Source organism: Alexandromys fortis, unplaced genomic scaffold (assembly GCF_014885135.2).
Source record: "Alexandromys fortis isolate MF-2015 unplaced genomic scaffold, M_Fortis_MF-2015_v1.1 scaffold_25, whole genome shotgun sequence".
Classification (NCBI taxonomy): Eukaryota; Metazoa; Chordata; class Mammalia; order Rodentia; family Cricetidae; genus Alexandromys; species Alexandromys fortis.
The window spans coordinates 1464361-1486941 of record NW_026067904.1 but is presented as its reverse complement, the minus strand read 5'-3'; the positions used below and the strand labels follow the sequence as shown (position 1 = coordinate 1486941).

Here is a 22581-nt window from a genome sequence, read left to right as displayed (position 1 = left end):
AAAAACCAAAAAAAAAAAAAAAAAAAAAAAGAACCAGGAGGTGGTGGTGCATGCCTTCAATCCCAGCAGAAGCAGACGAATCTTTATGACTTCGAGGTCAGCCTGGTCTACAGAGCTAGTTCCAGGACAACAAGAGCTACACAGAGAAACCCTGTCTTGGAAAAGCAAAAACAGTTTAAGATCTGAGGATAGGTTCATCTGGTAGAACGTTTGCCTACTAAATACAAAGCCTTGGGTTTGATCCCCAGCACCTAGTAAACTGGGAGAAGGGACACACATCTGTAATCCCAGCACTTGGGAGGTAAAAGCAAGGTCTAAAGTTATCCTTGTCTACATGGCTAGTCTGGGACCAGCTCAGAATGCAGGGAATCCTCTCTCATAATACAAAATAAAATAATAAGGCCAGGCGGTGGTGGCGCACGCCTTTAATCCCAGTACTTTGGAGGCAGAGGCAGGCGGATCTCTGTGAGTTCGAGACCAGCCTGGTCTACAGAGCTAGTTCCAGGACAGGCTCCAAAACCACAGAGAAACCCTGTCTCGAAAAACCAAAAAATAAATAAATAAATAAATAAAAAATAAAATAAAATAATGATAATTATAATAATGACAAATGGAGGGCCATAGAAATGGCTTGGCAGGTAGAAGTACTTGCCTCCAAGCCTGAAGACCTTAGTAAGGTCCTGAGGACTCCCACGGTGGAAGGAGAAGGCCCTCTCTGACCTCCACACATGTATTGTAGTACACACAATAAGAACATAATAAATAAATAAATAAATTCAATTGTTGCAACATTTTAATGGAGGAGGAAAAGTTCACGGGCTGAGCCCTCCCTAGCAAGGCCTGTCACCTTGCTCATACCCTCATGAGCGTTCCTGTAAATGACCCTAAAGAAACTCAGTCCAATGTAACAGAAGACATGGAAGCAGAAGAGGGGCTAAAAGGGAGGAGGAAGTGGGGGAGCGGGACAGGGACAATGGTAGGTAAGGGGGTGCACACATGCGCAACCAAATACATGATCTCCTAGTAAGTTATAGGCCAGCGAGGGCTAGACAGAGAGACCTTGTCTAAAGATCTACAACAACATTCAAGGCCAGCCTGGTCTACAGAGAAAGTTTTAGGGCAGCCTGGGCTTCATAGGAGACTTCCCCCAAACAATTAAACAAAACCCTTCAACAAAACAATAAGCAAAAAAAAAAAAAAAAATCACCCAGTGTTATGTGCATCTATGAAAATGTCATAATGAAACTTAGTAAGTATAATTACTATATGCTAATAAAAACAGTAAAAAGAATAAGAAAATGGAGCTCAGTTCATGAGGCTTGCATGGAAATGCTTTACCCACCTCCCACCAACCTACCCAGACCCCCCCCCCCAAACACACACCCCTTTGTTGTTTTTTTTTTTTGGAGACAGAGTCTCACTGCACAGCCTTGGCTGGTCTGGAGTCCACTGTGTAGATCGGATCAGCCTTGAAGACACTTTAGGGCCTCACTAAACTGTCCTGCTTGGTGGCCACGGAATCAATACACAGACCAAGAAAGACTCAGAACTTGTGAATCTTTAGACTAAAAGAATAAATATTAGCCAGGTGGTGGTGGTACACACCTTTAATCTCAGTACTTGGGAGGCAGAGACAGGAGGATCTCTGTGAGTTCTAGGCCAGCCTTGTCTGCAGAGGGTGTTCCAGGACAGACACCAAAGCTACAGAGAAATTCTGTCTCAAAAAAAAAAAAAAAAAAGAATAAGTATTAGCTGGATATGGTGGTGGCATCTTTAATCCCAGCATTCAGGAGGCAGAGGCAAGTAGATCTTTGTGAATTTGAGGCTAGCCAGGGTTAGGATAGCCAGGACTACACAGTGAGACCCTCTCTCAAAAGCAAACAAATACAGTTTTAAATATGAAAATGATACACACTATTCTCTAGTGAGAATAAAAAGGGATCTTACATAAGGGTCTTCTGGCTTCTGCTTACAGAGTTCTGTGAGGCCTTGAAGTAGGGTTGGCGTCACGTACAAATTTAAATAGTCCTTAGCAGCTTGTCCAATTGGAATGGGTTCAATAATCACTGCAAATACAAATAAATTCTCACTGAAAAGCAAATGTAAACGAGTACACACTATAACTATTAAAAAGGACGCCTTCAAGAGTTCTGAACTGTTGTGAGACATTCATATCACTGTGAGTTTTTTTTTTTAAAGATTTATTTATTATGTATATAGTGTTCTGACTGTGTGTATGCTTGCATCCAGAAGAGGGCACCAGATCTCATTAAAGATGGTTGTGAGCCACCACGTGGTTGCTGAGAATTGAACTCAGGTCAATTAGTGCTCTTAACCTCTGAGCCATCTCTCTAGCCCCACTGTGAGTTTTAAATTTGATTTTTGTTTCTTCATATTTATTGAAGTGTTGTAATTATTATCAGTACGGACTTTCTGACAGAGTCTCACCAGAGCCCAGGCTGGCCTGGGACTCACTGGGTAGTCTCGGCTGGTATCAAACCTACGGTGATCTTCCTGCTCAGGCTCCTGACTCCGAGAATAACAGGTGCAAGACACCACACCCTGACTCTTTACTGAGGTGTTATTTACACACGGTGCTTGCTGAACTTGTGATCACACAGAGAAATAAACATAATTTAAATAAAAAACAACAAAATAACAAAAACTACCAAACACAAAAGAACTAAAGCAAAACCAAATCAACGCCCCCCCCCCCCCCACCGTGGCTGCCCGGGAGGCTGCACAGATGGACCAAAGCAAGGCTTACCTGTGGACAATTTAGTGAGATCTGTTTTAAAAAACAAAGGACTGGTTGCAGGTTGCAGTAGATGCCTGGAATCCCAGAACTCAGTAAATGGAAGCAGGAAGATCAGGAGCTCAAGGCCAGCCTGAGACACAGAGGCCTGTCTCAAAGTAAACAGGGGACTGGAGGAATGGCTCAATGGTTAAGGCCAAGTTTTCTTCCAGAGACTCCCAAATTCCTACCTCAGAGCCCACATAAGGGGGTTCACAGCTGAGTGTAACTCTAACTCCAGGGGATCCAATGTCTTCTTCTGGCCTCTAAGGGCATCTGCACACATGTCGTGTATACTCACAGACATAAACAAAAATGAAATAAATCTTAAAAAGGGCTGCACACTCAGCAGCTCACTGGCCAAGATATGCCTGTTATAAAGTCCTAGGTTCACCCCAGTGCTTAGAGACAGCATCCTGATTCTTCCACACTTTCTTTCTTTCTTTCTTTCTTTCTTTCTTTCTTTCTTTCTTTCTTTCTTTCTTTCTTTCTTCTGTTTTTTTTGTTTTTTTTTTTTTTTTTGGTTTGCTTTTGTTTTTGTTTTGTTTTTGAGATAGGGTTTCTCTGTATAGCCCTGACTGTCCTGGAACTTGCTCTATGTAGACCAGGCTGGGCTCGAACTCACAGAGATCCATCTGCATCTGCCTCTGCCTTCTGAGTGTTGGGATTAAAGATGTGTACCACCACCACCTGGCTAGTATATCCATTTCTTTTTTTTTTTTTTTTTTTTTTTTGGTTTTTCGAGACAGGGTTTCTCTGTGGCTTTGGAGCCTGTCCTGGCACTAGCTCTGTAGACCAGGCTGGTCTCGAACTCACAGAGATCCGCCTGCCTCTGCCTCCCAAGGGCTGGGATTAAAGGCGTGCGCCACCAGCGCCCGGCTCCATTTCTTAAAGGATTACCAGATTCATGACTTCAAATTGGATGGAAATCAAAACGAATCTCCAATGACCAATTTCACAGTGACTTAGAACTTTTAGAAAAAAAATTTTGGTTTTTTTGGAAAAAGACACGTTTACCAAGTCTAAACAAAGGAGCAGAGGTCAAAACCAGCAACAGAGCCCTGCCTGACTGCACAAGAACTTGTTAACTTTACTATTCCTCTGTCTGAGACACTCCTGAAGGATCATGGGTAATTAGGAAGAATACAGCACAAGGAAGAGCAATCCTAAACACGCCCAGTTCCGGAGAAAGAAGAGAGCCCAGGGCACAGCACAATCCACAGGTCACAGGTGTGCACTTTCAGCTCTGCTTTGTCGGTGTTTGTGTTTATGTGTTTGTCTACATGTATGTTTGTGCATACTGGTGCATGCCGGCTTGCCCAAAAAAGTCAGAAGAGGGTGTTGGATCCCCTGGAGCTGGAGTTACGAACCGCTGTGGGTGCTGGGAACTGAACCCTGGTCCTTTGCAAGAGCAGCTGAGTCAGCTCTCTGAGCCTCGTCTCAGCTTCTGCATTTTTGAGACAGGTCTCTCTCTCTGTAGCCTATGCTGCCCGGGAGCTCTGCGGATCAGGCTGGCCTGGAACTCACGGAGATCCACCTGCCTTTGCCTCCCAAGTGCTGAGAGTTTGGTTTTTGTTTTGAGTTTGTGCTTTGTTTGTTTTGAGATAAGGGCTGGGGTAGCCTAGACTGGCTTCAACAGAGCTAAGATTTGAATTTCTGGTCCTCCAGAGCTAAAATTAGGATTACAGGCTAGTGACCTGTGCCTGCTTTTATATCCGGTGCTGGGATTCAAACCCAGGACATCCCAGGAGCTCAGCAAGCACCCCAGGCCCCTCCAGCTTCAAGTTTGGATGACTCACAACTTGAAAATATAATAAAGCATATTTGGAGGAAAATTCTATCTTGCTTCCTAGCCATGTCTTCAAAACAAAATCAAACTTTAAGAAGTGACCGATTTGGAGGTATAGTCAAGAAAGCCCGCATGAGAAACTCACCCTCTGGGAACATGAACCGAATCTCTCTTTCCGAGGCAGCAAAGTCGTTGCTCCCATGAAGGGCGTTCCGTAGCTCATCCGTACCGTAAATCGCCCTTAGACTAAAGCAAGTTAGGGAAGGATGCTGTTCTTCCATTCTGACATTTCCTCTACATTATTGGGAGGAGGGGGGCGTCACACGTGGAGGTCAGAAAACTACTTCAGGGGCGGTTTTCTCCTGCCAGCTCGTGGGTCCTGAGTTCGAATCCAGGTCATCCCACTAGGCAACAAGCGCTTTACGGGCTAAGCCATCTCGCCAGCGGTTTCTATTTTTGTCTGCTTGTTTCTAGACAGGACATCACTAGATGACAGTCAAACATTTGTGTGTGCTGGTGGGATGCACTGAGAACAGCCATTCTCTAGGTGAAGAAGGGTGGTTTTTGGGAGAAGGGAAAAGGAAATATAAATTCAAAAGTGCGACAACTGTTTCATTTCTAGAAACCAGTGATTGTGCTAAAAATTTTGATTGGGGGGGGGCAGCTTCTCATTATGTATCCGTGGCTGGCCTGGAACTTTCTAGGTAGACCAAGTTAGCCTTAAACTCTCAGAAGTTTGCCTGCCTCTGTCTCTCAGGTACTGAGATTAAAGGCATGAATCACCATGTCCAGAAAATAAATCTAAAAATTTCAAATTTTCCCATTAAAAATCCTACTTCTGGATCAGTACGTGGGTTCTCTAAAGCCTGATGACCCGAGTTGATCTGGGACCCACATTGTGGACAGAAGAGGGTTAACTCCCACCAGCTGCATTCTGGCCTCCCCCTGGGCCAGGCCCAAGCGCCCACACAATAAATAAATAAATGAAAGGCAATTTCAAAAATCCTCCTTCATAGTCACATGTCATCGCTCACGCCTGTAATCCAGAATTACAAAGATACTGGGCTTGGTTTTTTGCTTGTTTCTTTTGCTTTAGTACTTTAAGGGGCTTCAATCCCTCAAGGCACTCCGGGGAAGTTACCTGTCTGGGTGTGTCTCCTTGGCTACCAAACTATCAGGTGGCCCCAGAAGATCTTTCCAGTAAGAGATGGCGTTATGTCTGGCTAGTACCATAGCAACAAGAGGTCCAGAGCTCATATAAGCTGTTAAGTTTGGGAAAAACAGTTTCCCATACTGTTCCACGTAAAAGTTACTACAGTGCTCAGGGCTCAGATGTAGTTTTCGTCTCTGTAAACAAAACAAAGTCAACAAAAGCAATTAAAGTAACAGCTCAGAAGAACTCATTAAGTCATTAATAACTTCCCAGACATGGTAGCTCATGCCTGTAATTATCTTTGTATTATTATACAGAAATGATAATTAAATTAAATGTGCTCAGAGGAAGTATTTATATTTATCCAACTTAAAATAAATAAGATCCCTAGGCTGATGAGATGGCTCCGTGGGGAGACACGCTTGCTGCCAACGCTGAGGCTCTTAGTTCAACCCCAGAACTACATGCTGGGAAGAGAGAGCCGGTTCCCTAAGTTTTCAGACTGAAACACATACGCTGTGTGTGTACATGCACACACATACACACACACACGTTGTTAAAGAGTGTTTGCTGAGCATCATGAGTAGAGTTTGGATCCGAGCACCTACACTACCAGCAGGGTACTCACCACACTCCCTCTTCCGGCAACCACACCCTTGTGCAGGCACACGTGCACAGCCACCCAGCCATCCACGCTCTTGTGCAGGCACACGTGCACGGTCACCCAGCCATCCATGCTCTTGTGCAGGCACACGTGCACAGCCACCCAGCCATCTACACCCTTGTGCAGGCACATGTGCACGGTCACCCAGCCATCCACGCTCTTGTGCAGGCACACGTGCACGGTCACCCAGCCATCCACGCACTTGTGCAGGCACACGTGCATGGTCACCCAGCCATCAGGCACGCTTGGTCTGCATAGTGAGGTCGTCTAGGGCTGCAGAGTAAGTCACTGTCTCTAAAAACAACAACAACAAATAATAATAATAATAATAACAATAACTGGGATATGAGTTTAGCTCCAGGCACGGTATTATAGGGTGCAGAGAGGAATAGTCTGATAAACTCTTCGGTCAGCTCCCAAGAAGCCTAGCTCCCACACGACTCTCCTCCCTCCACCACCCAGGGAAGCTGTTTGTCTGTTTTGAGACGGGTCTTGTGTGCCTCAGGTAGGCCTCACTCACGGTATGGTTTCTGTGCCAGTGTACTCTGCTGCCTGCCTCCCCAGACACAGGCAAGCCCCACATGGGCCCCGTCTGCAGGTTTCTTGGTTCCTGCAGCATAATTTTAAAAATTTTGAGTCCATCTTTAAAGTCGACACAAAACTAATGGATTTTATTGGTTGCTTTAAAACTGAAATCTGTGGGAGGGGGAGGGAAATGGGAGGCTGGGAGGAGGCGGAAACTTTTTTTTCTTATTCTCAATAAAAAAAATATAAAAAATAAATAAATAAATAAAATAAATTAAAAAAAAAACCTGAAATCTGTGAGTTCAAGCCTGACTGACCGAGCCAGCTTCAGGACAGCCGGAATCTGGTGAAAACTACCTGTGGGGCACAGAACTCAGCCCGTGACAAAGAAAAGCCTGCCACCTGCTGGAAAGAGGAAAGCTCAGAGCCTGTTCTGCAAAGGAACCGCACAAATGCCCTGCAATGTCACTGTGAGACAGCTGCGAGAGTCCCAGCCTTGGGATGGAAGGCAGGCTAGTGGTTACCAGGGGCTGGGGGAGATGGAACACACTTCACCCCTTTTAACAATAAGTTCACAGCTTCATGTTGAAAACGACAGATGATAATGGTGAGGGTCACAAAACCAAGCGAAGGTAGTGAATACCACTGCACTGGACCCTAAAAATAGTATGGTACAATTGACGTAATGGATCTCTTCCAAAACAAAGCAAAAGGAAAGAGAAAAACAAAGCCCCCCCCCCCCCCGGTTACCTGTGTGTGTGTATGTGTCTGTGATATGCATGCCTGTGTTCATGGGTATATACACATACGTGGGGGTGCTGGTGTCATACGTGTAGACAAGAGCTCCACACTGGGTGCTAGCCTCACTTGCTCACCACCTTGGATCCCCCATTGAACCCAAAGCTCACCAACTTCTCAAGCCTGGTGGGTTCAAAAGCTCCAGGGGTCCTCCTGCCCCCCCCCAGCACTGGGATTACCTACAGGTGTCTACCACCTCACCTAGCTTTTACATGGTTGCTGGGGATTCAAACCCAGGTCCTTGTTCTTGCTCAGCAAACACTGTGCCAAAAACCTTCTCCCCAGCTCAGTTTTCTTTAACACACTGACAAAATAGATGCTATTATGACAACCTAATACTATATAATTTCTGTTGTTGTTGTTTTTGAAACAGGGTCTCACTCTGTAGCTCGGGCTGTTCTGGGACTCACTATATAGACCAGGCTGGCCTCGAACTCACAGAGATCTGCCTGCCTCTGCCTCCCGAGGGCTGGGATTAAAAGCCTGTGCCATTATGTTTGGTTCTGTATAAGAACATTTAAGACAGGGTCACTGTGCAGCCCAGGCTCGCCAGGAACTTGCTGTAGGGATCAGGCTGGCCTCAAACTCACAGAGCTGCACCTGCTTCTGCAGTGCTTGGAATAAGAGCACTGCACTAAGCTATATACATCTAAAAGGATAAAAAACTAGTAAACTCAAGTAAAATTCAACAAAATATTATGTTCTATTTGGTATATTCATACATTTTGGTCCTTAGTTGGAGACATTGTCATTCTAGAGGACAGTTAGGAACTCTGTGAAGGCCAAGATGGTGGGGCCCTCAAGATCCTCCAGTCTTATCCTACCTAGAGATGGAATCACAGGCTTACACCACCACTTCTGGTGCCCGGGTCCCCTGTACCTCAGGTCCCTGTACCCCAGGCTGACCTAGGACTCCCTGTGTAATACAAGCTGACCTCTCAATGTCCTCTGGAGAGTCTGGCTTCCTTAACAATGTTTACCAACTGTGGAACAAATATTGGTCTTAAAACATCAAATATTTGCTGGGCAGTGGTGGCACACACCTTTAATCCCAACACTAAGGAGGCGGAAGCAAGCGGATCTCTGAGTTTGAGGCCAGCCTGGTCTACAGAGTGAGTTCCAGGACAACCAGAGCTACTAAGAGAAACCCTGTTTTAAAAACAAACACACAAACAAAAGCACTCCCACCACTGGAGAACCTGACTAGGCACAGGAGTACTGCACATGCCTTATTTATTTATTTATTTTGGTTTTTCGAGACAGCGTTTCTCTGTGGTTTTGGTGCCTGTCCTGGAACTAGCTCTTGTAGACCAGGCTGGTCTCGAACTCACAGAGATCCGCCTGCCTCTGCCTCCCGAGTGCTGGAATTAAAGGCTTGCGCCACCACCGCCCGGCTCTGTTGACTACAATTTAATGATTGATCCAGAACTTTACCAAAGAGACTCTGTGAGGAAGTCAGAGAGGATCACTCCCTCTTGTGCGGGAAATGTTTCAATCGCAGAGAAACCCCTGGGAGCGGATAATGCAGTAAGCCATTTCCTCTCTCTAGACCTAACTTGGGACGGAAAGAACAATTCGGCTTCTTTTGTGTTTTATGCTGTATCTTTCGGAAATGGGGAAAACTTATCTATTACAAGTAACTTGCCTTACAACAAGTGGGCACAGGAGACCACTTCCTACGTATAACATCAGCAGCACAGACAGTAAGGGCCTCATTGAATAAATGGGACCTCATGAGACTGAGAAGCTTCTGTAAAGCAAAGGACACTGTCGCTAAGACAGAAAGGCAACCCACTGACTGGGAGAAGATCTTCACCAACCCCGCAACTGACAAAGGTCTGATCTCCAAAATATATAAAGAACTTAAGAAACTAGACTGTAAAAGGCTAATCAACCCAATTATAAAATGGGGCACTGAGCTGAACAGAGATCTCTCAACAGAAGAAGTTCAAATGGCCAAAAGACACCTAAGGTCATGCTCAACTTCCTTAGCGATCAGGGAAATGCAAATCAAGACAACTTTAAGATACCATCTTACACCTGTCAGAATGGCTAAAATCAAAAACACCAATGATAGCCTATGCTGGAGAGGTTGTGGAGAAAGGGGTACACTTATCCATTGCTGGTGGGAATGCAAACTTGTACAACCACTCTGGAAAGCAGTGTGGCGGTTTCTCAGAAAATTTGGGATCAACCTACCCATGGACCCAGCAATACCACTCTTGGGAATATACCCAAGAGAGGCCTTATCATGCAACAAAAATATATGCTCTACTATGTTCATAGCAGCATTGTTTGTAATAGCCAGAACCTGGAAACAACCTAGATGCCCCTCAATTGAAGAATGGATGAAGAAAGTATGGAATATATACATATTAGAGTACTACTCAGCAGTAAAAAACAAGGACTTCTTGAAGTTTGCAGGCAAATGGATGGAAATAGAAAACACTATCCTGAGTGAGGTAAGCCAGACCCAAAAAGAGGAACATGGGATGTTCTCACTCATATTTGGTTTCTAGCCATAAATAAAGGACATTGAGCCTACAATTCGGGTTCTTAGAGAAGCTAAAGAAGAAGGAGAACCCAAAGAAAAACATATAGGCATCCTCCTGAATATTAACCTTCATCAGGCGATGAAAGGAGACAGAGACAGAGACCCACATTGGAGCACCGGACTGAAATCTCAAGGTCCAAATCAGGAGCAGAAGGAGAGCGAACATGAGCAAGGAACTCAGGACCGCGAGGGGTGCACCCACACACTGAGACAATGGAGATGCTCTATCGGGAACTCACCAAGGCCAGCTGACCTGGGTCTGAAAAAGCCTGGGTTAAAACCGGTCTCACTGAACATAGCGGACAATGAGGACTACTGAGACATCAAGAACAATGGCAATGGGTCTTTGATCCTACTGCATGTAGTGGCTTTGTGGGAGCCTAGGCAGTTTGGATGCTCACCTTACGAGACCTGGACGGAGGAGGGTTTTCCTCGGACTTCCCACGGGACGGAGAGCCCTGATTGCTCTTTGGGCTGACGAGGGAGGGGGAATGGATTGGGGGAGGGGGAGGGAAAGGGGAGGCGGAGGTGGGGAAGAGACTGAAATATTTAATAAATAAATAAAGAAAGAAAAAAAAAGAAAGTAAAAAAAAAAAAAAAACAAGTAACTTGCTTGTTTTTGAGACAGGACTCACAGAGCGGAGGCAGATCTGTCAACTCTGAAGTCACTGCATAACCGGATTCCTGATCCTGCTGCCTCCACCTCCCTGGACAGAGATTACAGGCATGTGCCTACCTGAGCAGCTTACATATAACCTTTATGTTTAGAAGTGTAAGCTTAATGTTACCACGGATCTAAACGGGTGGGTACATTTATATACATATAGTGCAGACTAATAAAGAGACGCCCGAAGTTACCTGAATGATGGTGAATCCAGATCTGAGAATAATGTCGCGTATCTCCTCTTCTTTGTCAACAATATCTGGCTTGATAAGAGCTAGGGTTTTTTCTACATATATCTGAGGCAGGGGCATTGACACCTCCATTCTGGCGTTTCCCGGTTTAAGTCACTAATCTCTGACCAGGTATCCACTGCAATGACACGCACTCCCGTCCCAAATTCGACCCGAGGCAATACTTGGTGTTAGGGTTGATTAATTTGTGAAAATGGAAACTGCGTGTCTTCCTACAAGCAGTCTCGAAGAATATGACTTGTACAAAGCCCAAGTGGAACCCTGGCCGCTTCACTGAGGCTGGAGGCTGGATGGAGCCATCAGTGGGTGGGGAAGGCTCTAGCCCGCTGCCCTAGCGAGGGGCCCCCATCCCTCGGGAACTGCTTTGCACAGGCTTAGACTTGACTGCAAGGCAGGGTCCCCAAATCCTTAGGAAATCTCCAGGCTATACCCTCCCCGCTCTCACCTCCGTTCAGGTGTTGTCAAAACCCGTTGCCAAGAAACCTGAAGCTGCCTTTCCAACGGTGGCTGCAGAGGGCCAATCCCAGCAGCGTTTTTCAGGCCGTGAGAATTTTATTGTATGTAATGTGGTGGTAAGAAAACAACTTCGTGTAATCAAGTCTTTCCGTGTTTGCGGTTTCCAGGGATGGACCTCATGTGGCGGGGCTTGTATGCAAGCCTCTTTACCCTCTGAACCGTAGTGCCAACCTTCCTCTAATTGATCTTCATCCTCGAACCTACTTGAAGAATGCTTGATTTATTCACACTTCTTAAATGAGATAAATCAGACACTCCTCTCACCGGCTCCACCCCTCCCAGACACCATGTGAAAGATTAATGTCAAGTTTATTTCTTGACACTACTTTCTCTTTTCTTCATTTTTGTCCTGCATTCCCTCCCTCCCTCCCTCTCTCCCTCCCCTCCTCCTCCTGCTCCTGCTCCTCCTCCTCCTCCTCCTCCTTCTTCTTCTCCCCCCCTCTTTAGGAGGTGATGGTGTTAGTGCTGGGATCAACCCCGGGGCCCATGCTAGACAAGCACTCAACACTGGGCCATCCCCAGCAAATACCTTCTTCGTTTCACCACTTGATGCTGTGCCTTCTATCACAGCTTCTTTAATTATTTGAAACAAGTCTTTGTAAGGTCTGGGGGCACATACCTCTAGTCCCAGCATTCCACTGGAGGGAGAGGCTGGATGCTATAGAGATTTCCAGGAAAGCCTGAGTTTAAATGTTCTGAGACCTGGCTCAAAAACCCAACAAAATCTTTGGCTTGTAAAATATTTATTTATAGAGAAGCAAAAGGTTCAATTAAATCACTTCTAAATCTATGCAACAAAAATATGGGAAATATTTACATCATAAACCTGCATTTCAGTACCCCACCTCCAGCCCTTTAAAATATTACAGCTGCAAGCACCATTGACTGCTCGGTAAGGAAGTAAGGCTTATTATCCTTATTAGGGAAGGTGATGGAGAAGGAGGAAGTAAGTCTTCAGATCTTCTCTGGCCAGGTGTCAGGAGAACTATTCAGACTTGTAGTTGCAGGCTAACAGAGCAGGCTGCCTTCACCCACTGGATTAGCTGGCACTCACTCCGGACTGCTCGAGTCCTTCTGTTTGTCTAACCAAGTACTCAGCACCTACAGGGGCCAGGCCAGACACAAACCAAGAACCTTAAAGCCACATAGGAAATGTGCAATTTCACCTGTTTTTTTTTAAAGATTTATTTATTAAGCATACAATGTACTGCTGGCAAGGAAGGCACCAGGTCTCATTATAGATGGTTGTGAGCCACCATGTGGTTGCTGGGAATTGAACTCAGGACCTCTGGAAGAGCAGCCAGTGCTCTTACCCTCTGAGCCATCTCTCCAGCCCCCTCATCTATTTTTTTTAAAGCACAAAAATAACGCCTTTAATCCTAGCACTCTGGAGGCAGAGGCAGGCGGATCTCTGTGAGTTCGAGACCAGCCTGGTCTACAAGAGCTAGTTCCAGGACAGGCTCCAAAGCCACAGAGAAACCCTGTCTCAAAAAACAAAAACAAACAAGCAAAAGCACAAAAATATTAATTTTAATGATAAAACTGAAAAGGATTCATGTAGTGATATTAAGAATTTGATTGTATTCTAAATAACTTCAATTTTTTGATAACCCATTAATTTAATAATTTCATCTATTTTATAGGCAAAAATCCCCATCTATTTTATCATTAAAGTGTGATGCTTCCCCAAAGAGAAATCCTTACGTCTCCTTGACCTTACTATGCCTATCCCCCCAAAGGCGGCAACTATTCATGTACATTATTTGCTAATGGACATGAGTTACATTACAGCAGCTGTAGCAACCAGGACATGGACAGTGGACCCAGCACTTGACTTGCTTTTAAGTTTTACAACTTGGGCCTTTGAAAGCAGAAGTTCCCATTACCTGCTCAGTCCCTGCTGTCTTGCTGCTGACCTTCCCAGATAAATCTCTTGCCACTGTGCATAAATCTGGACCTTCTAAGACAGGGAAGACCTGGAGTTTACCAACCCTGAGGGTCCTTCAGTCATCTCTGAACACAAGGTCACTCACTCCACATCATCTCTAGTCTCACAGGATTCTTACATCCGATTCCAGAAACTCCATTCCCCGTTCTTATGGCACTGTCTGCCGCGGTACCTGCATCTGCTCCAAGACCTCACGCTGCATCTCCACGGCCATATGGTAGATGTGATGGTCAGAGTCATTGTACATCACAGCATTTTGGAACATCAGCATCAGGTCCCGCTGGAACTCAGCCATGGTGTGAATGCGTCCCTTGGACAGATTCCTCTTCAGGGTTGTTAAGTCCATGGGTCTGCAGGAGCAAGAGGAAATCAGCCCTAATGTGTAAGAGCTAATGAACCGGAAGCGGAGACAGGGGAATTATCATGACTTTGAGGACAGCCTGAGCTACACAGTGAGTTACAAGACAGCAAGAGTAAGACTCTCTCAAAATAGACAGACAGACACAGACAGACAAAAAATGTGGTGTCTGTACCAAGCTCTTTGAGAATTTGTCTTTATTTGTTGTTTTGTTCATGGGGCACAAGCGAGGGTCATCTGGGAAGAGGGACCCTCAACTGAGAAAATGTCTCTGTTAGACTGCTCTGTGGGCATGACTGGAGCATTTTTTTTTTTTTGTAATTAATGATGGACGTGGGAGATCCCAGTCCACTGTGGGTGGTGCCACTCCTGGGAAGATGGCCCTGAGTTCTGTAAGTAAGCTGAGCAAGCCAGGAGGAGCCAGCCAGTAAGAAGCATCCCTCCGTGGCCTCTGCCTCCAAGTTCCTGACTTGAATTCCCACCCTGATTTTTCTGGATGATAGAAAAACCTGGAATATGGAATAAACCCTTTTCTCCCAAGTTGCTTTTGGTCATGGTGTTTATCACAGCAATGGAAAGCAAACTACAAGAGAGGCAATCATAACAATTTTCATAAAATAATAAAACAGTAGCTGCAGATACTGATCCCTTATAAAGGCCAAGCACTATGTTGAGCACATTCTACGGTAAATTTATTTATTTATTTATTTATTTTAATTTTTTGGTTTTTCGAGACAGGGTTTCTCTGTGGCTTTGGAGCCTGTCCTAGAACTAGCTCTGTAGACCAGGCTGGTCTCGAACTCATAGAGATCCGCCTGCCTCTGCCTCCTGAGTGCTGGGATTAAAGGCGTGCGCCACCATCGCCCGGCCATTCTAAGGTAAATTAATCCTCTCAGTAAACAAGTGTGTAGGTATTACTTGTCATCAGCAGCAGCATTTTGGAGGCAGTGGGTATTGAACCCATGGCAGTGGTTTTCAACCTGTGTGTCAAGATGCTTTGGGAGTCGAACAACCCTCTCACAGGGGTTGAATATCAGATATTCTGCATATCAGATATTTACATTATGATTCATAACAGTAAGCCAAATTACAGTTAAGAAGTAGCAACAAAATAATTTTATGGTTGGGGGTCACCACAGCATGAGGAACTTTGTATTAAAGAGTTGCGGCATTAGGAAGGTTGAGAACCACTGACCTAGGTGGAGCCTTTCACATATTAGGTAAGCATCATCCCATTAAGCCTTTATCCCAGCCCTTCTTTTGCCTTTTAGAGACAAGATCTTATGAAACTGCCAGGCAGGCCTTGAACTCGCTGTCTTCCCGCACTGTGTCAGGGAGTGAGAACTGCAGACTTGCGGACACAAGGCCCACTGTTACTACTGTTTTTAATGTATCATTTTATTGGACACAGTGAGATACCTTTCATCCAACATTTGAGAGGCAGAGGCAGAAGGTCTGTCTGCCTTCCCATTGCTTATGCTGGCCTTCAACTGGTGATAATCCTGCCTCACTTTCCAGAGTAAAGATAGGGACATATGCTTTCCATTAGACAGATGAAGAAACTGAGGTCTGAAGAGATTACACGCTGTTCTTTTCTGGCAGTAATCATGGCGGTGCCAAAGAGAAGGAAAAGGAGGCTCCTACTGTGCCAGAAACGCTTAGTTGAAAAAGAGAAGAGATCTCAAGAGTTGGAAGGAAATGTCCCCAGACGCTGCCCCAGAAGACAAAGAGGACTCTTACTGTGGAAGAGCATGCACTACCACAAGGAACCCAGATGTACAGAACCCTTGTTCCTGAGAATCCCAGGCGTCAACGCTGTAGTTTGAATGTGAAATTCTCCTAGTCCACGCATTTGAACAATGGGTCTCATTGTTGAGGGAGCTGCTTGAGGTGTGGAACCTTTACAAGGCAGAGCCCTGCTGGAAAGAAGTGCACACGCTTCCTGTTCACGCTCTCTGCTTCCTGTGTTGCTGCCATCATGTTTTCCCTGACTGTATCTTACTGACACTGTAAGCCAAAATAAGCTCTTCACCTGGTAAGTTTCCTTTCTGTTGGTTGGTTGCTTTTTTGAGACAAGATCTCTCAAAATGGCCCTGGCTTCCTGGAAACCTGTGTAGACCAGGCTGGCCAGAACTCAGAGATCTACTTGCTTCTGTTCCTCTGAGTTTACCATCACACCCAGGTCTAAGTTGATCTTTTGTTTGTTTTGTTTTTTTGAGACAGGGTTTCTCTGTTTAACAGTCCTGGCTGTTCTGAAACTGCTCTGTAGACCAGGCTAGTCTCAAACTCACAGAGATCCACCCACCTCTGCCTCCCAAGTGCTGGGATTGAAGAAGGTGTATGCCACCACCGCCCAGCTAAATTGATTTTTTTTTCCAGAGTATTTTTTATCACAGCAACAGAAAGTAGCTAAGACAGAAACTGGCACCAGGAGTTGGGCAGTTTCTATAAGCCTGACTATAAGGTTCTTAGGTCTTTGAAACTAATTAGGAAATGAAAAAATACTTTGAAATTTGGGCTAGGAAGGCCTTTAAATATGGTAAGAAGAGCTTTATAGGCTCTTCTGGTAGGAGTCTCTAAGACATGCAGAGAAACATGCAGACTGGAGAGGCTTGGTTCATGAAGATTCATTCAGAGATGAGCAGGGATTCTATTGGGAACCGCAATGAAAGCCATTCAGGTTTTATTCCGGCAAGGAATTTGGCTATATTCTGCCAATTCTAGGCACGTGAGAGAGGCTGAATTAAAAAGTCATGGACTAATTTGTTTGGCAGAGGAAATTTCAAGGCAGGAAAACATGAGGCTCTTTATTGCTCACTGCTTTCATCCATGTCTGCAGTGAGAGGAGTAGAAAAGAGAAAACCGTGAAGTCTGGCAAGGAAGGGTGCACAAGATCAGAGCTGTGAACAAGGAGAGTGCAGGTCATAAACACATCTAATTGATAAAGAGATCAATGCCATTAAAGAGAAACCTCTTATCTGCACTGAGATGACAAGGTGTCGCGGAGCTGCAGCAATGACTGAGCTGCCCTTGTGTGAAGCTGTGAAGATGACCCTAGGACCATGACATCTCTACTGAACATAGATGTAGACATGGGATGGAGTTGGCCCAAGAGAGAATCTATGTGTGTTCTATATAACAGCAGAACTTTTCGAGCCCAGATGAACACTACAGCACCAGGTGCTAAACAGAGAGCTGCAGGATTTGGCGTTTGCTCTACTGGATTCCAGGCTGGCTTTGGTCCAAATTTCCCTTGCTATGCCCCATTCGTCCCTTTTAAATTAGGAATGTACATCCTGTGTCATTATAGACTGGAAGAATATGATTCATTTTTTATTTACTGGGGTCACAATTAGGAGAGGGGCTGACAAGATGGCTCAGCAGGTAAATGAACAAACTTGCTGTGCAGGCCTGACACCCCAAGTTCATTCCTGGAGCCCATGGTGGAAGGAGAGAACGGGCTGCTGAAAGTTATGCACCGAACTCCTGTAGCACACATACGAATGTGTGCTACATGCTTACACACATGCACGCTTACACACACACATAATAGAAATAATAATAACATTTTAAAAAAGTTAAAAACTTAAATCTTAAAAAAAAAACAAAACGGGGGGGGGGGGGGGGGGCTGAAGAGATGGCTCAGAGGTTTAAGAGCATTGGCTGCTTTTCCAGAGGTTCTGAGTTCAATTCCCAGCAACCACATGGTGGCTCACAACCATCTCTAATTTGATCTGGTTCCCTCTTCTGGCATGCAGACTGAACACTGTATAAATAATAAACAAATAATTTTTAAAAAAAATTTAAAAACTAGGTGTGGTGGGCTGGAGAGATGGCTCAGTGGTTAAGAGCACTGGCTGCTCTTCCAAAGGTCCTGAGTTCAATTCCCAGCACCCACATGGTGGCTCACAACCATCTGTAATAAGATCTGGAACCGTCCTCTGGCTTGAGGGCATACATGGAGACAGAATGTTGTACACATAATAAATAAATAAAATCTTAAAAAAAAAAAACTAGGTGTGGTACACATACCTTTAATCCTAGCACTCAGGAGGCAATCAGATCTCTAGAGTTCAAGGCCAGCCTAGACTACATAGCAAGTTCCAGGCTGGTTAGAGCCACACAGTAAAACTATGAAACAAACAAACAAATTAGAAAAGAGATGGCCCTGAGCTTTAGATATTTTAGATGGAGATTTTTGCACTTTTGAAATATTGGCACTGTTAAGGACTATGGGGATTTCTGAAGTTGGACTGAATGTATTCAGATGACAGATTTATTAGAAGGATAAACTAAGTTAGCCCCATGAACTTATGGGAACAGGAACTGAATGGTGGCACTGCTTGGAAAATTTATGGAACTTTTTTTTCTTTTTTTTTTTTTTTTTTTGAGACAAGGTCTCTCTGTGTAGATCTGGCTGCCCTGGAACTCACTCTGTAAACCAAGTTGTCCTCGAACTAACCGAGATCTGCCTGCCTTTGCTGTCCAAGTGCTGGGATTAAAGGTGTGCGCCACCACCATTATTCTAAAAGTTTGGAACAATGAACCCCACTGGAGGAAGTGGGTCACTGGGGTAGGCTTTGGGGCTTTACAACCTGTGCTATTACCTGTCCCCTCTCTGTTTCTTTTGTTATGTTTTGTTTTTTTCAAGACGGGGTTTCTCTGTAGCTTTCGAGCCTGTCCTGGAACTCACTCTGTAGACCAGGGTGACCTTAAATTTACAGTGCCTCCGCCTCGCGCCTCCCAAGTGCTGGGATTAAAGGCATGCGCCACCACCTCCCAGCTCTCTCTCTGCTTCTTAAGTATAGATACAATATGAGCAACCAGCTTTTTGTTTCTACGATCACACCTTCTTTGCCTGTCTTCCATTTCACAATGGGCTATAAACATCTGAAACCGAAAGCAGAAACAAGCCCTTTATCTTTTAAGTTGCTTTCGATATTATCCAGGGTATTTTATCACAGCAATGGAAAGGTAACTAAAAGGGCCAGAAAAATGGCTTAGTGTGTGGAAGGGTTTGCCATCAGAGCTGATGGCCTGAGTTCAATGTCCAGGACCCACACTGAGATAAATGGGAAACAAAATTTAAAACAAAAGAAATAACAGTAATAGCAGCTGTACTGCAGTACTCAGGAGGTAGAGGAGGGAGACTTGAGAGTTCAAGATCATCTGCAGCTAAGTTTGAGACCGTCATGGGGTACATGAGATTGTCTCAAAAACCTGTGGTCTCAGCTAAGAGAGAAGCAGAAATTGGAAGATCACTTGAACCCACAAGTTAAAAACCAATCTAGGTATTGTTGGGGCAGGGAACAGAAAGCCAAGCTGGTTTATATTGGCTGTGGGACATATCTTGAGTTTGAGTACTGGAAATAAGATAGTCTAATAGATGGGAAACAGAGAATGGAAAGACAGATACAAAAGCAACTGAGGGCCTGGTGTAGTGTCGCAGGCCTGTAATCCTAGCACTTCAGAGGTGGAAGCACTGCAACCCACAGAACAAAACGAACAAAAAGAAAACAATGAGTCAGACTAGGAATGTCACACAGCTGGTAGAGGCTTGCCCAGCATGCTCTAAGCCCCGGGTTTAATCTTCAGCACCACAAAAAATGGGCATGGCAGTGCATACCTGTAACTCCAGAATTTGGGAATTGGAGTCAGGAGGATAAGAAATAAGAAGTTCAAGGCCATCCTCAGCTATCTAGCCAGTTTAAAGTTAGCCTGGGCTGTGTGAGAGCTGTCTCAAACAATAACAAAGCAACCAGCCACGCTCTTGGCCCCTTTCCTACTGACCTTTTCACCACATCCTTGTATCCCGGGGCCTGCTTTTCTGACACAGGCTTCAGAAATGGACTGCTGAACCTGTTAAGATATAAACCCAAAGAGGATAAAGAAACCCTGGGGAATCACTCCAAAGGAGAATGATGGGCTAACGACAAGAATACTTAGAACTACAGAGTAAATGAGGTCATAGCACTAAGGAAGCTGGGACAGGAGGGTCACCAAGAGCTGAAGGCCTGTCTCAACTACTTATGGAGTTCTAGTACCAGGCCAGCTAGGCTACAAAGCAAAAACAAACAGCATATTATATATACTTTTTGAGACAGGGTTTCTCTGTGTAGCTTTGGAGCCTGTCCTGGAACTCACTCTATAGACCAGGCTGGCCTCGAACTCACAGAGATCCGCCTGCCTCTGTCTCCCAAGTGCTGCGATTAAAGGTGTGCACCACCACTGCCCAGGAGCATATTACTTCTTGTTGACTTCCCTAAGCAGCAAGAATGTGGGGAGGGGGACCCAACCTGTAAAATATTTTAACTATTATCATAATCTCTTTTAGTTAAAGGCTCAAATTTTGCTCAAGGTTTCCAAGACCCTGATTTTTTTCTTTCCCTTTTAAAAGTATTTATTTTCATTTTATGTGGATGAATGTTTTGCCTCCACGTATATATGTGCATCACATGTGTGCAGTGCCCACAGATCCAGGAAAGGGCACCTGAAGCCTGGAACTTGAGTTAGAGATGGCTGTGAGCCACTATGTGGGTGCTGGGAACCGAACCCTTGTCCTCTGCAAAGGCAGCACGTGTTCTTACTTGTTGAGCTATCTCTCCAACCTTTTGTTTGTTTTGAGGCAGGGTGTCACATAGCTCAGGCTAGCCTCAAACTTGCTATACCGCTAAGAATGAATGTATATTTCTGCTTCTCCTGCCTTGATGGGTATGTACCACCAGACTTGTCAGGCATATGCACACTAGAACTTCATGTATGCATTCTACCTAGGAAGCCTTACCCACAGCTCTGAGGACCTGTTACTGTGGAAAGGAAGATCCACCATATGGGAAGGAGGCACATATATTTGAAGTGCATGGTATTGGGAATGAATTCCTAAGGGCAATTCAAATAGTACAGCATGACTCCTTAGAGACTAATAAAACAGATATAGGTCTCACCCATGGCTTCGTTCTTAGTTTGGGGGACTCTTCGTTTTGTTTTGTAGCTCAGGCCTATCTCAAGCTAGGGTGCTCTTCAACTTGTGATCACCTTGCTTCCATCTCCTTAAGCTGGGATGACAGGCATGTTAGGTCTTGGCCAGTGTTTACTATGTTCAGATGAGACCTAGGATGTCACGTGTGCTGGGCAGGCACATCAGCAGCTGAAGTCACAGACCTGCACCCCCACTCCAACCATGACTTGCAGGATGAACATATCCCCTTCCGTGTGCATATCCAAGCATGTCCTTTGGTTTTGGAGATAATCTCATATTGGAAACCTACCTGTGACTGGCAATCATCTTCCAGACTTGCAAAAGAGTCTTCTTAAATAGGAAATGATCCTGAATAGGGTCACCTTGGCTTAGGTCACTCCTACAGGATACATGACAGAAAAGAGACAGTCGCTTCATAAGTAGTCCTGTGTCTCACTAGGTGGATAACGAGGCTTTCCCAAGGTATAGCGCTCCTAATTAAACATCTGAAGGGCTATAATAGCATAGTCATGACAATGTACTTAATAGTAAAAATATAGTAGACTATATTTTTTAACATCCTTTCTTTTATGTGTCTCTGTGTGTGCCTGTGTGAGTTTGTGTGCATCAAGAATGAACTGGTTGGGCTGGAGAGATGGCTCAGAGGTTAAGAGCATTGCCTGCTCTTCCAAAGGTCTTGAGTTCAATTCCCAGCAACCACATGGTGGCTCATGACCATCTGTAATGCCCTCTTCTGGCCTGCAGGCATACACACAGACAGAATATTGTATACATAATAAATAAATATTAAAAAAAAAAGAATGAACTGGTGCCTGTAGAGGCCAGAGGGCATAGTGTGCCCTTGGTACTGGAATTACAGGTGGTTGTGAGTTGCCTAATATGGGCACTGGGAATTGAACCCAGGTCCTCTACAAAAGCAGTAAGGGCTCTTAACTGCTGCATCATCTCTCTCCAGCACAATGAACTGTGTCACTACTGCCCCATGAAGTGGTTACCTTTGTCTCGCGTTCTCCTTTTTTCTCTTGCGATAGGGTTTTGTGTAGACCAGCTGGCTTTGAACTAGCTATGCAACCCAAGATGAACACCTGATTCTCCTTCCTTATTCACATCCCAGAACACTTGAATAGGCCTGTGCTACCATGCTGGGTAAATGGGCTGTCTTATAAAGTCTACTGCAAATCTAAAACTGCTTGTGCCTTTTTTCCCTTTTCCCCCCTTTCCCCCCACGCTGATGTTTGGAGACTATTCTGAAAATCTATGTTTAGCTCAAGACGGCTTTAAACTGTTAACCTTCAGCTTCCCAAATGCTGGGATTACAGGTGCTTGCCTGGCTCACTTGAGCCTTGTCTACTCCTGCTGGTTGGCACTTGTGATTCTACAGAACTGTGCTATGAAATAGTTTGAAGTGGCTTGATGGTGCACACCTATAACCCAGTACTTTGAAAGCAGAAGAAGGTAGAGGTTCAAGGCTACATAATGAGTTGGAGGCCAATCTGGGCTACATAGGACTCCACTTCAAAAAAAAAAAAAAAGTTTTTGTTCAGTGTTCTTTCCTAAGTACCTATAACCACAGGAAACATAGTAGATA

At 44.9% G+C, this 22581-nt stretch overlaps 2 protein-coding genes across 3 annotated transcripts in view; both read right to left on the bottom strand.

Annotated features, from left to right (window-relative positions):
• The window catches only part of Nme5 (NME/NM23 family member 5), a 13333-nt gene extending 1676 nt beyond the window's left edge, over positions 1 to 11657 (bottom strand). The window contains exons 1-4 of one of the 2 annotated variants that reach the window (XM_050135082.1): positions 11136 to 11657; positions 5725 to 5930; positions 4729 to 4877; positions 1948 to 2066 (exon numbers count right to left, since the gene is read on the bottom strand). In XM_050135082.1, the coding sequence (XP_049991039.1) occupies positions 1948 to 2066; positions 4729 to 4877; positions 5725 to 5930; positions 11136 to 11264 (603 nt within the window). In that variant the 5' untranslated portion in view covers positions 11265 to 11657. The remainder of the gene's footprint in view (positions 1 to 1947; positions 2067 to 4728; positions 4878 to 5724; positions 5931 to 11135) is intronic. The other variant, XM_050135084.1, reaches the window with a different exon arrangement.
• A 789-nt stretch (positions 11658 to 12446) lies between these two features.
• Positions 12447 to 22581, bottom strand: part of LOC126497047 (bromodomain-containing protein 8-like) — a gene marked incomplete at its 5' end in the record, with an annotated part of 20769 nt that continues 10634 nt past the window's right edge. Inside the window, 4 exons of the mRNA XM_050134835.1 lie at positions 12447 to 12809; positions 13829 to 14006; positions 19805 to 19873; positions 21283 to 21372. Coding sequence (XP_049990792.1) covers positions 12759 to 12809; positions 13829 to 14006; positions 19805 to 19873; positions 21283 to 21372 — 388 coding nt within the window. The remainder of the gene's footprint in view (positions 12810 to 13828; positions 14007 to 19804; positions 19874 to 21282; positions 21373 to 22581) is intronic.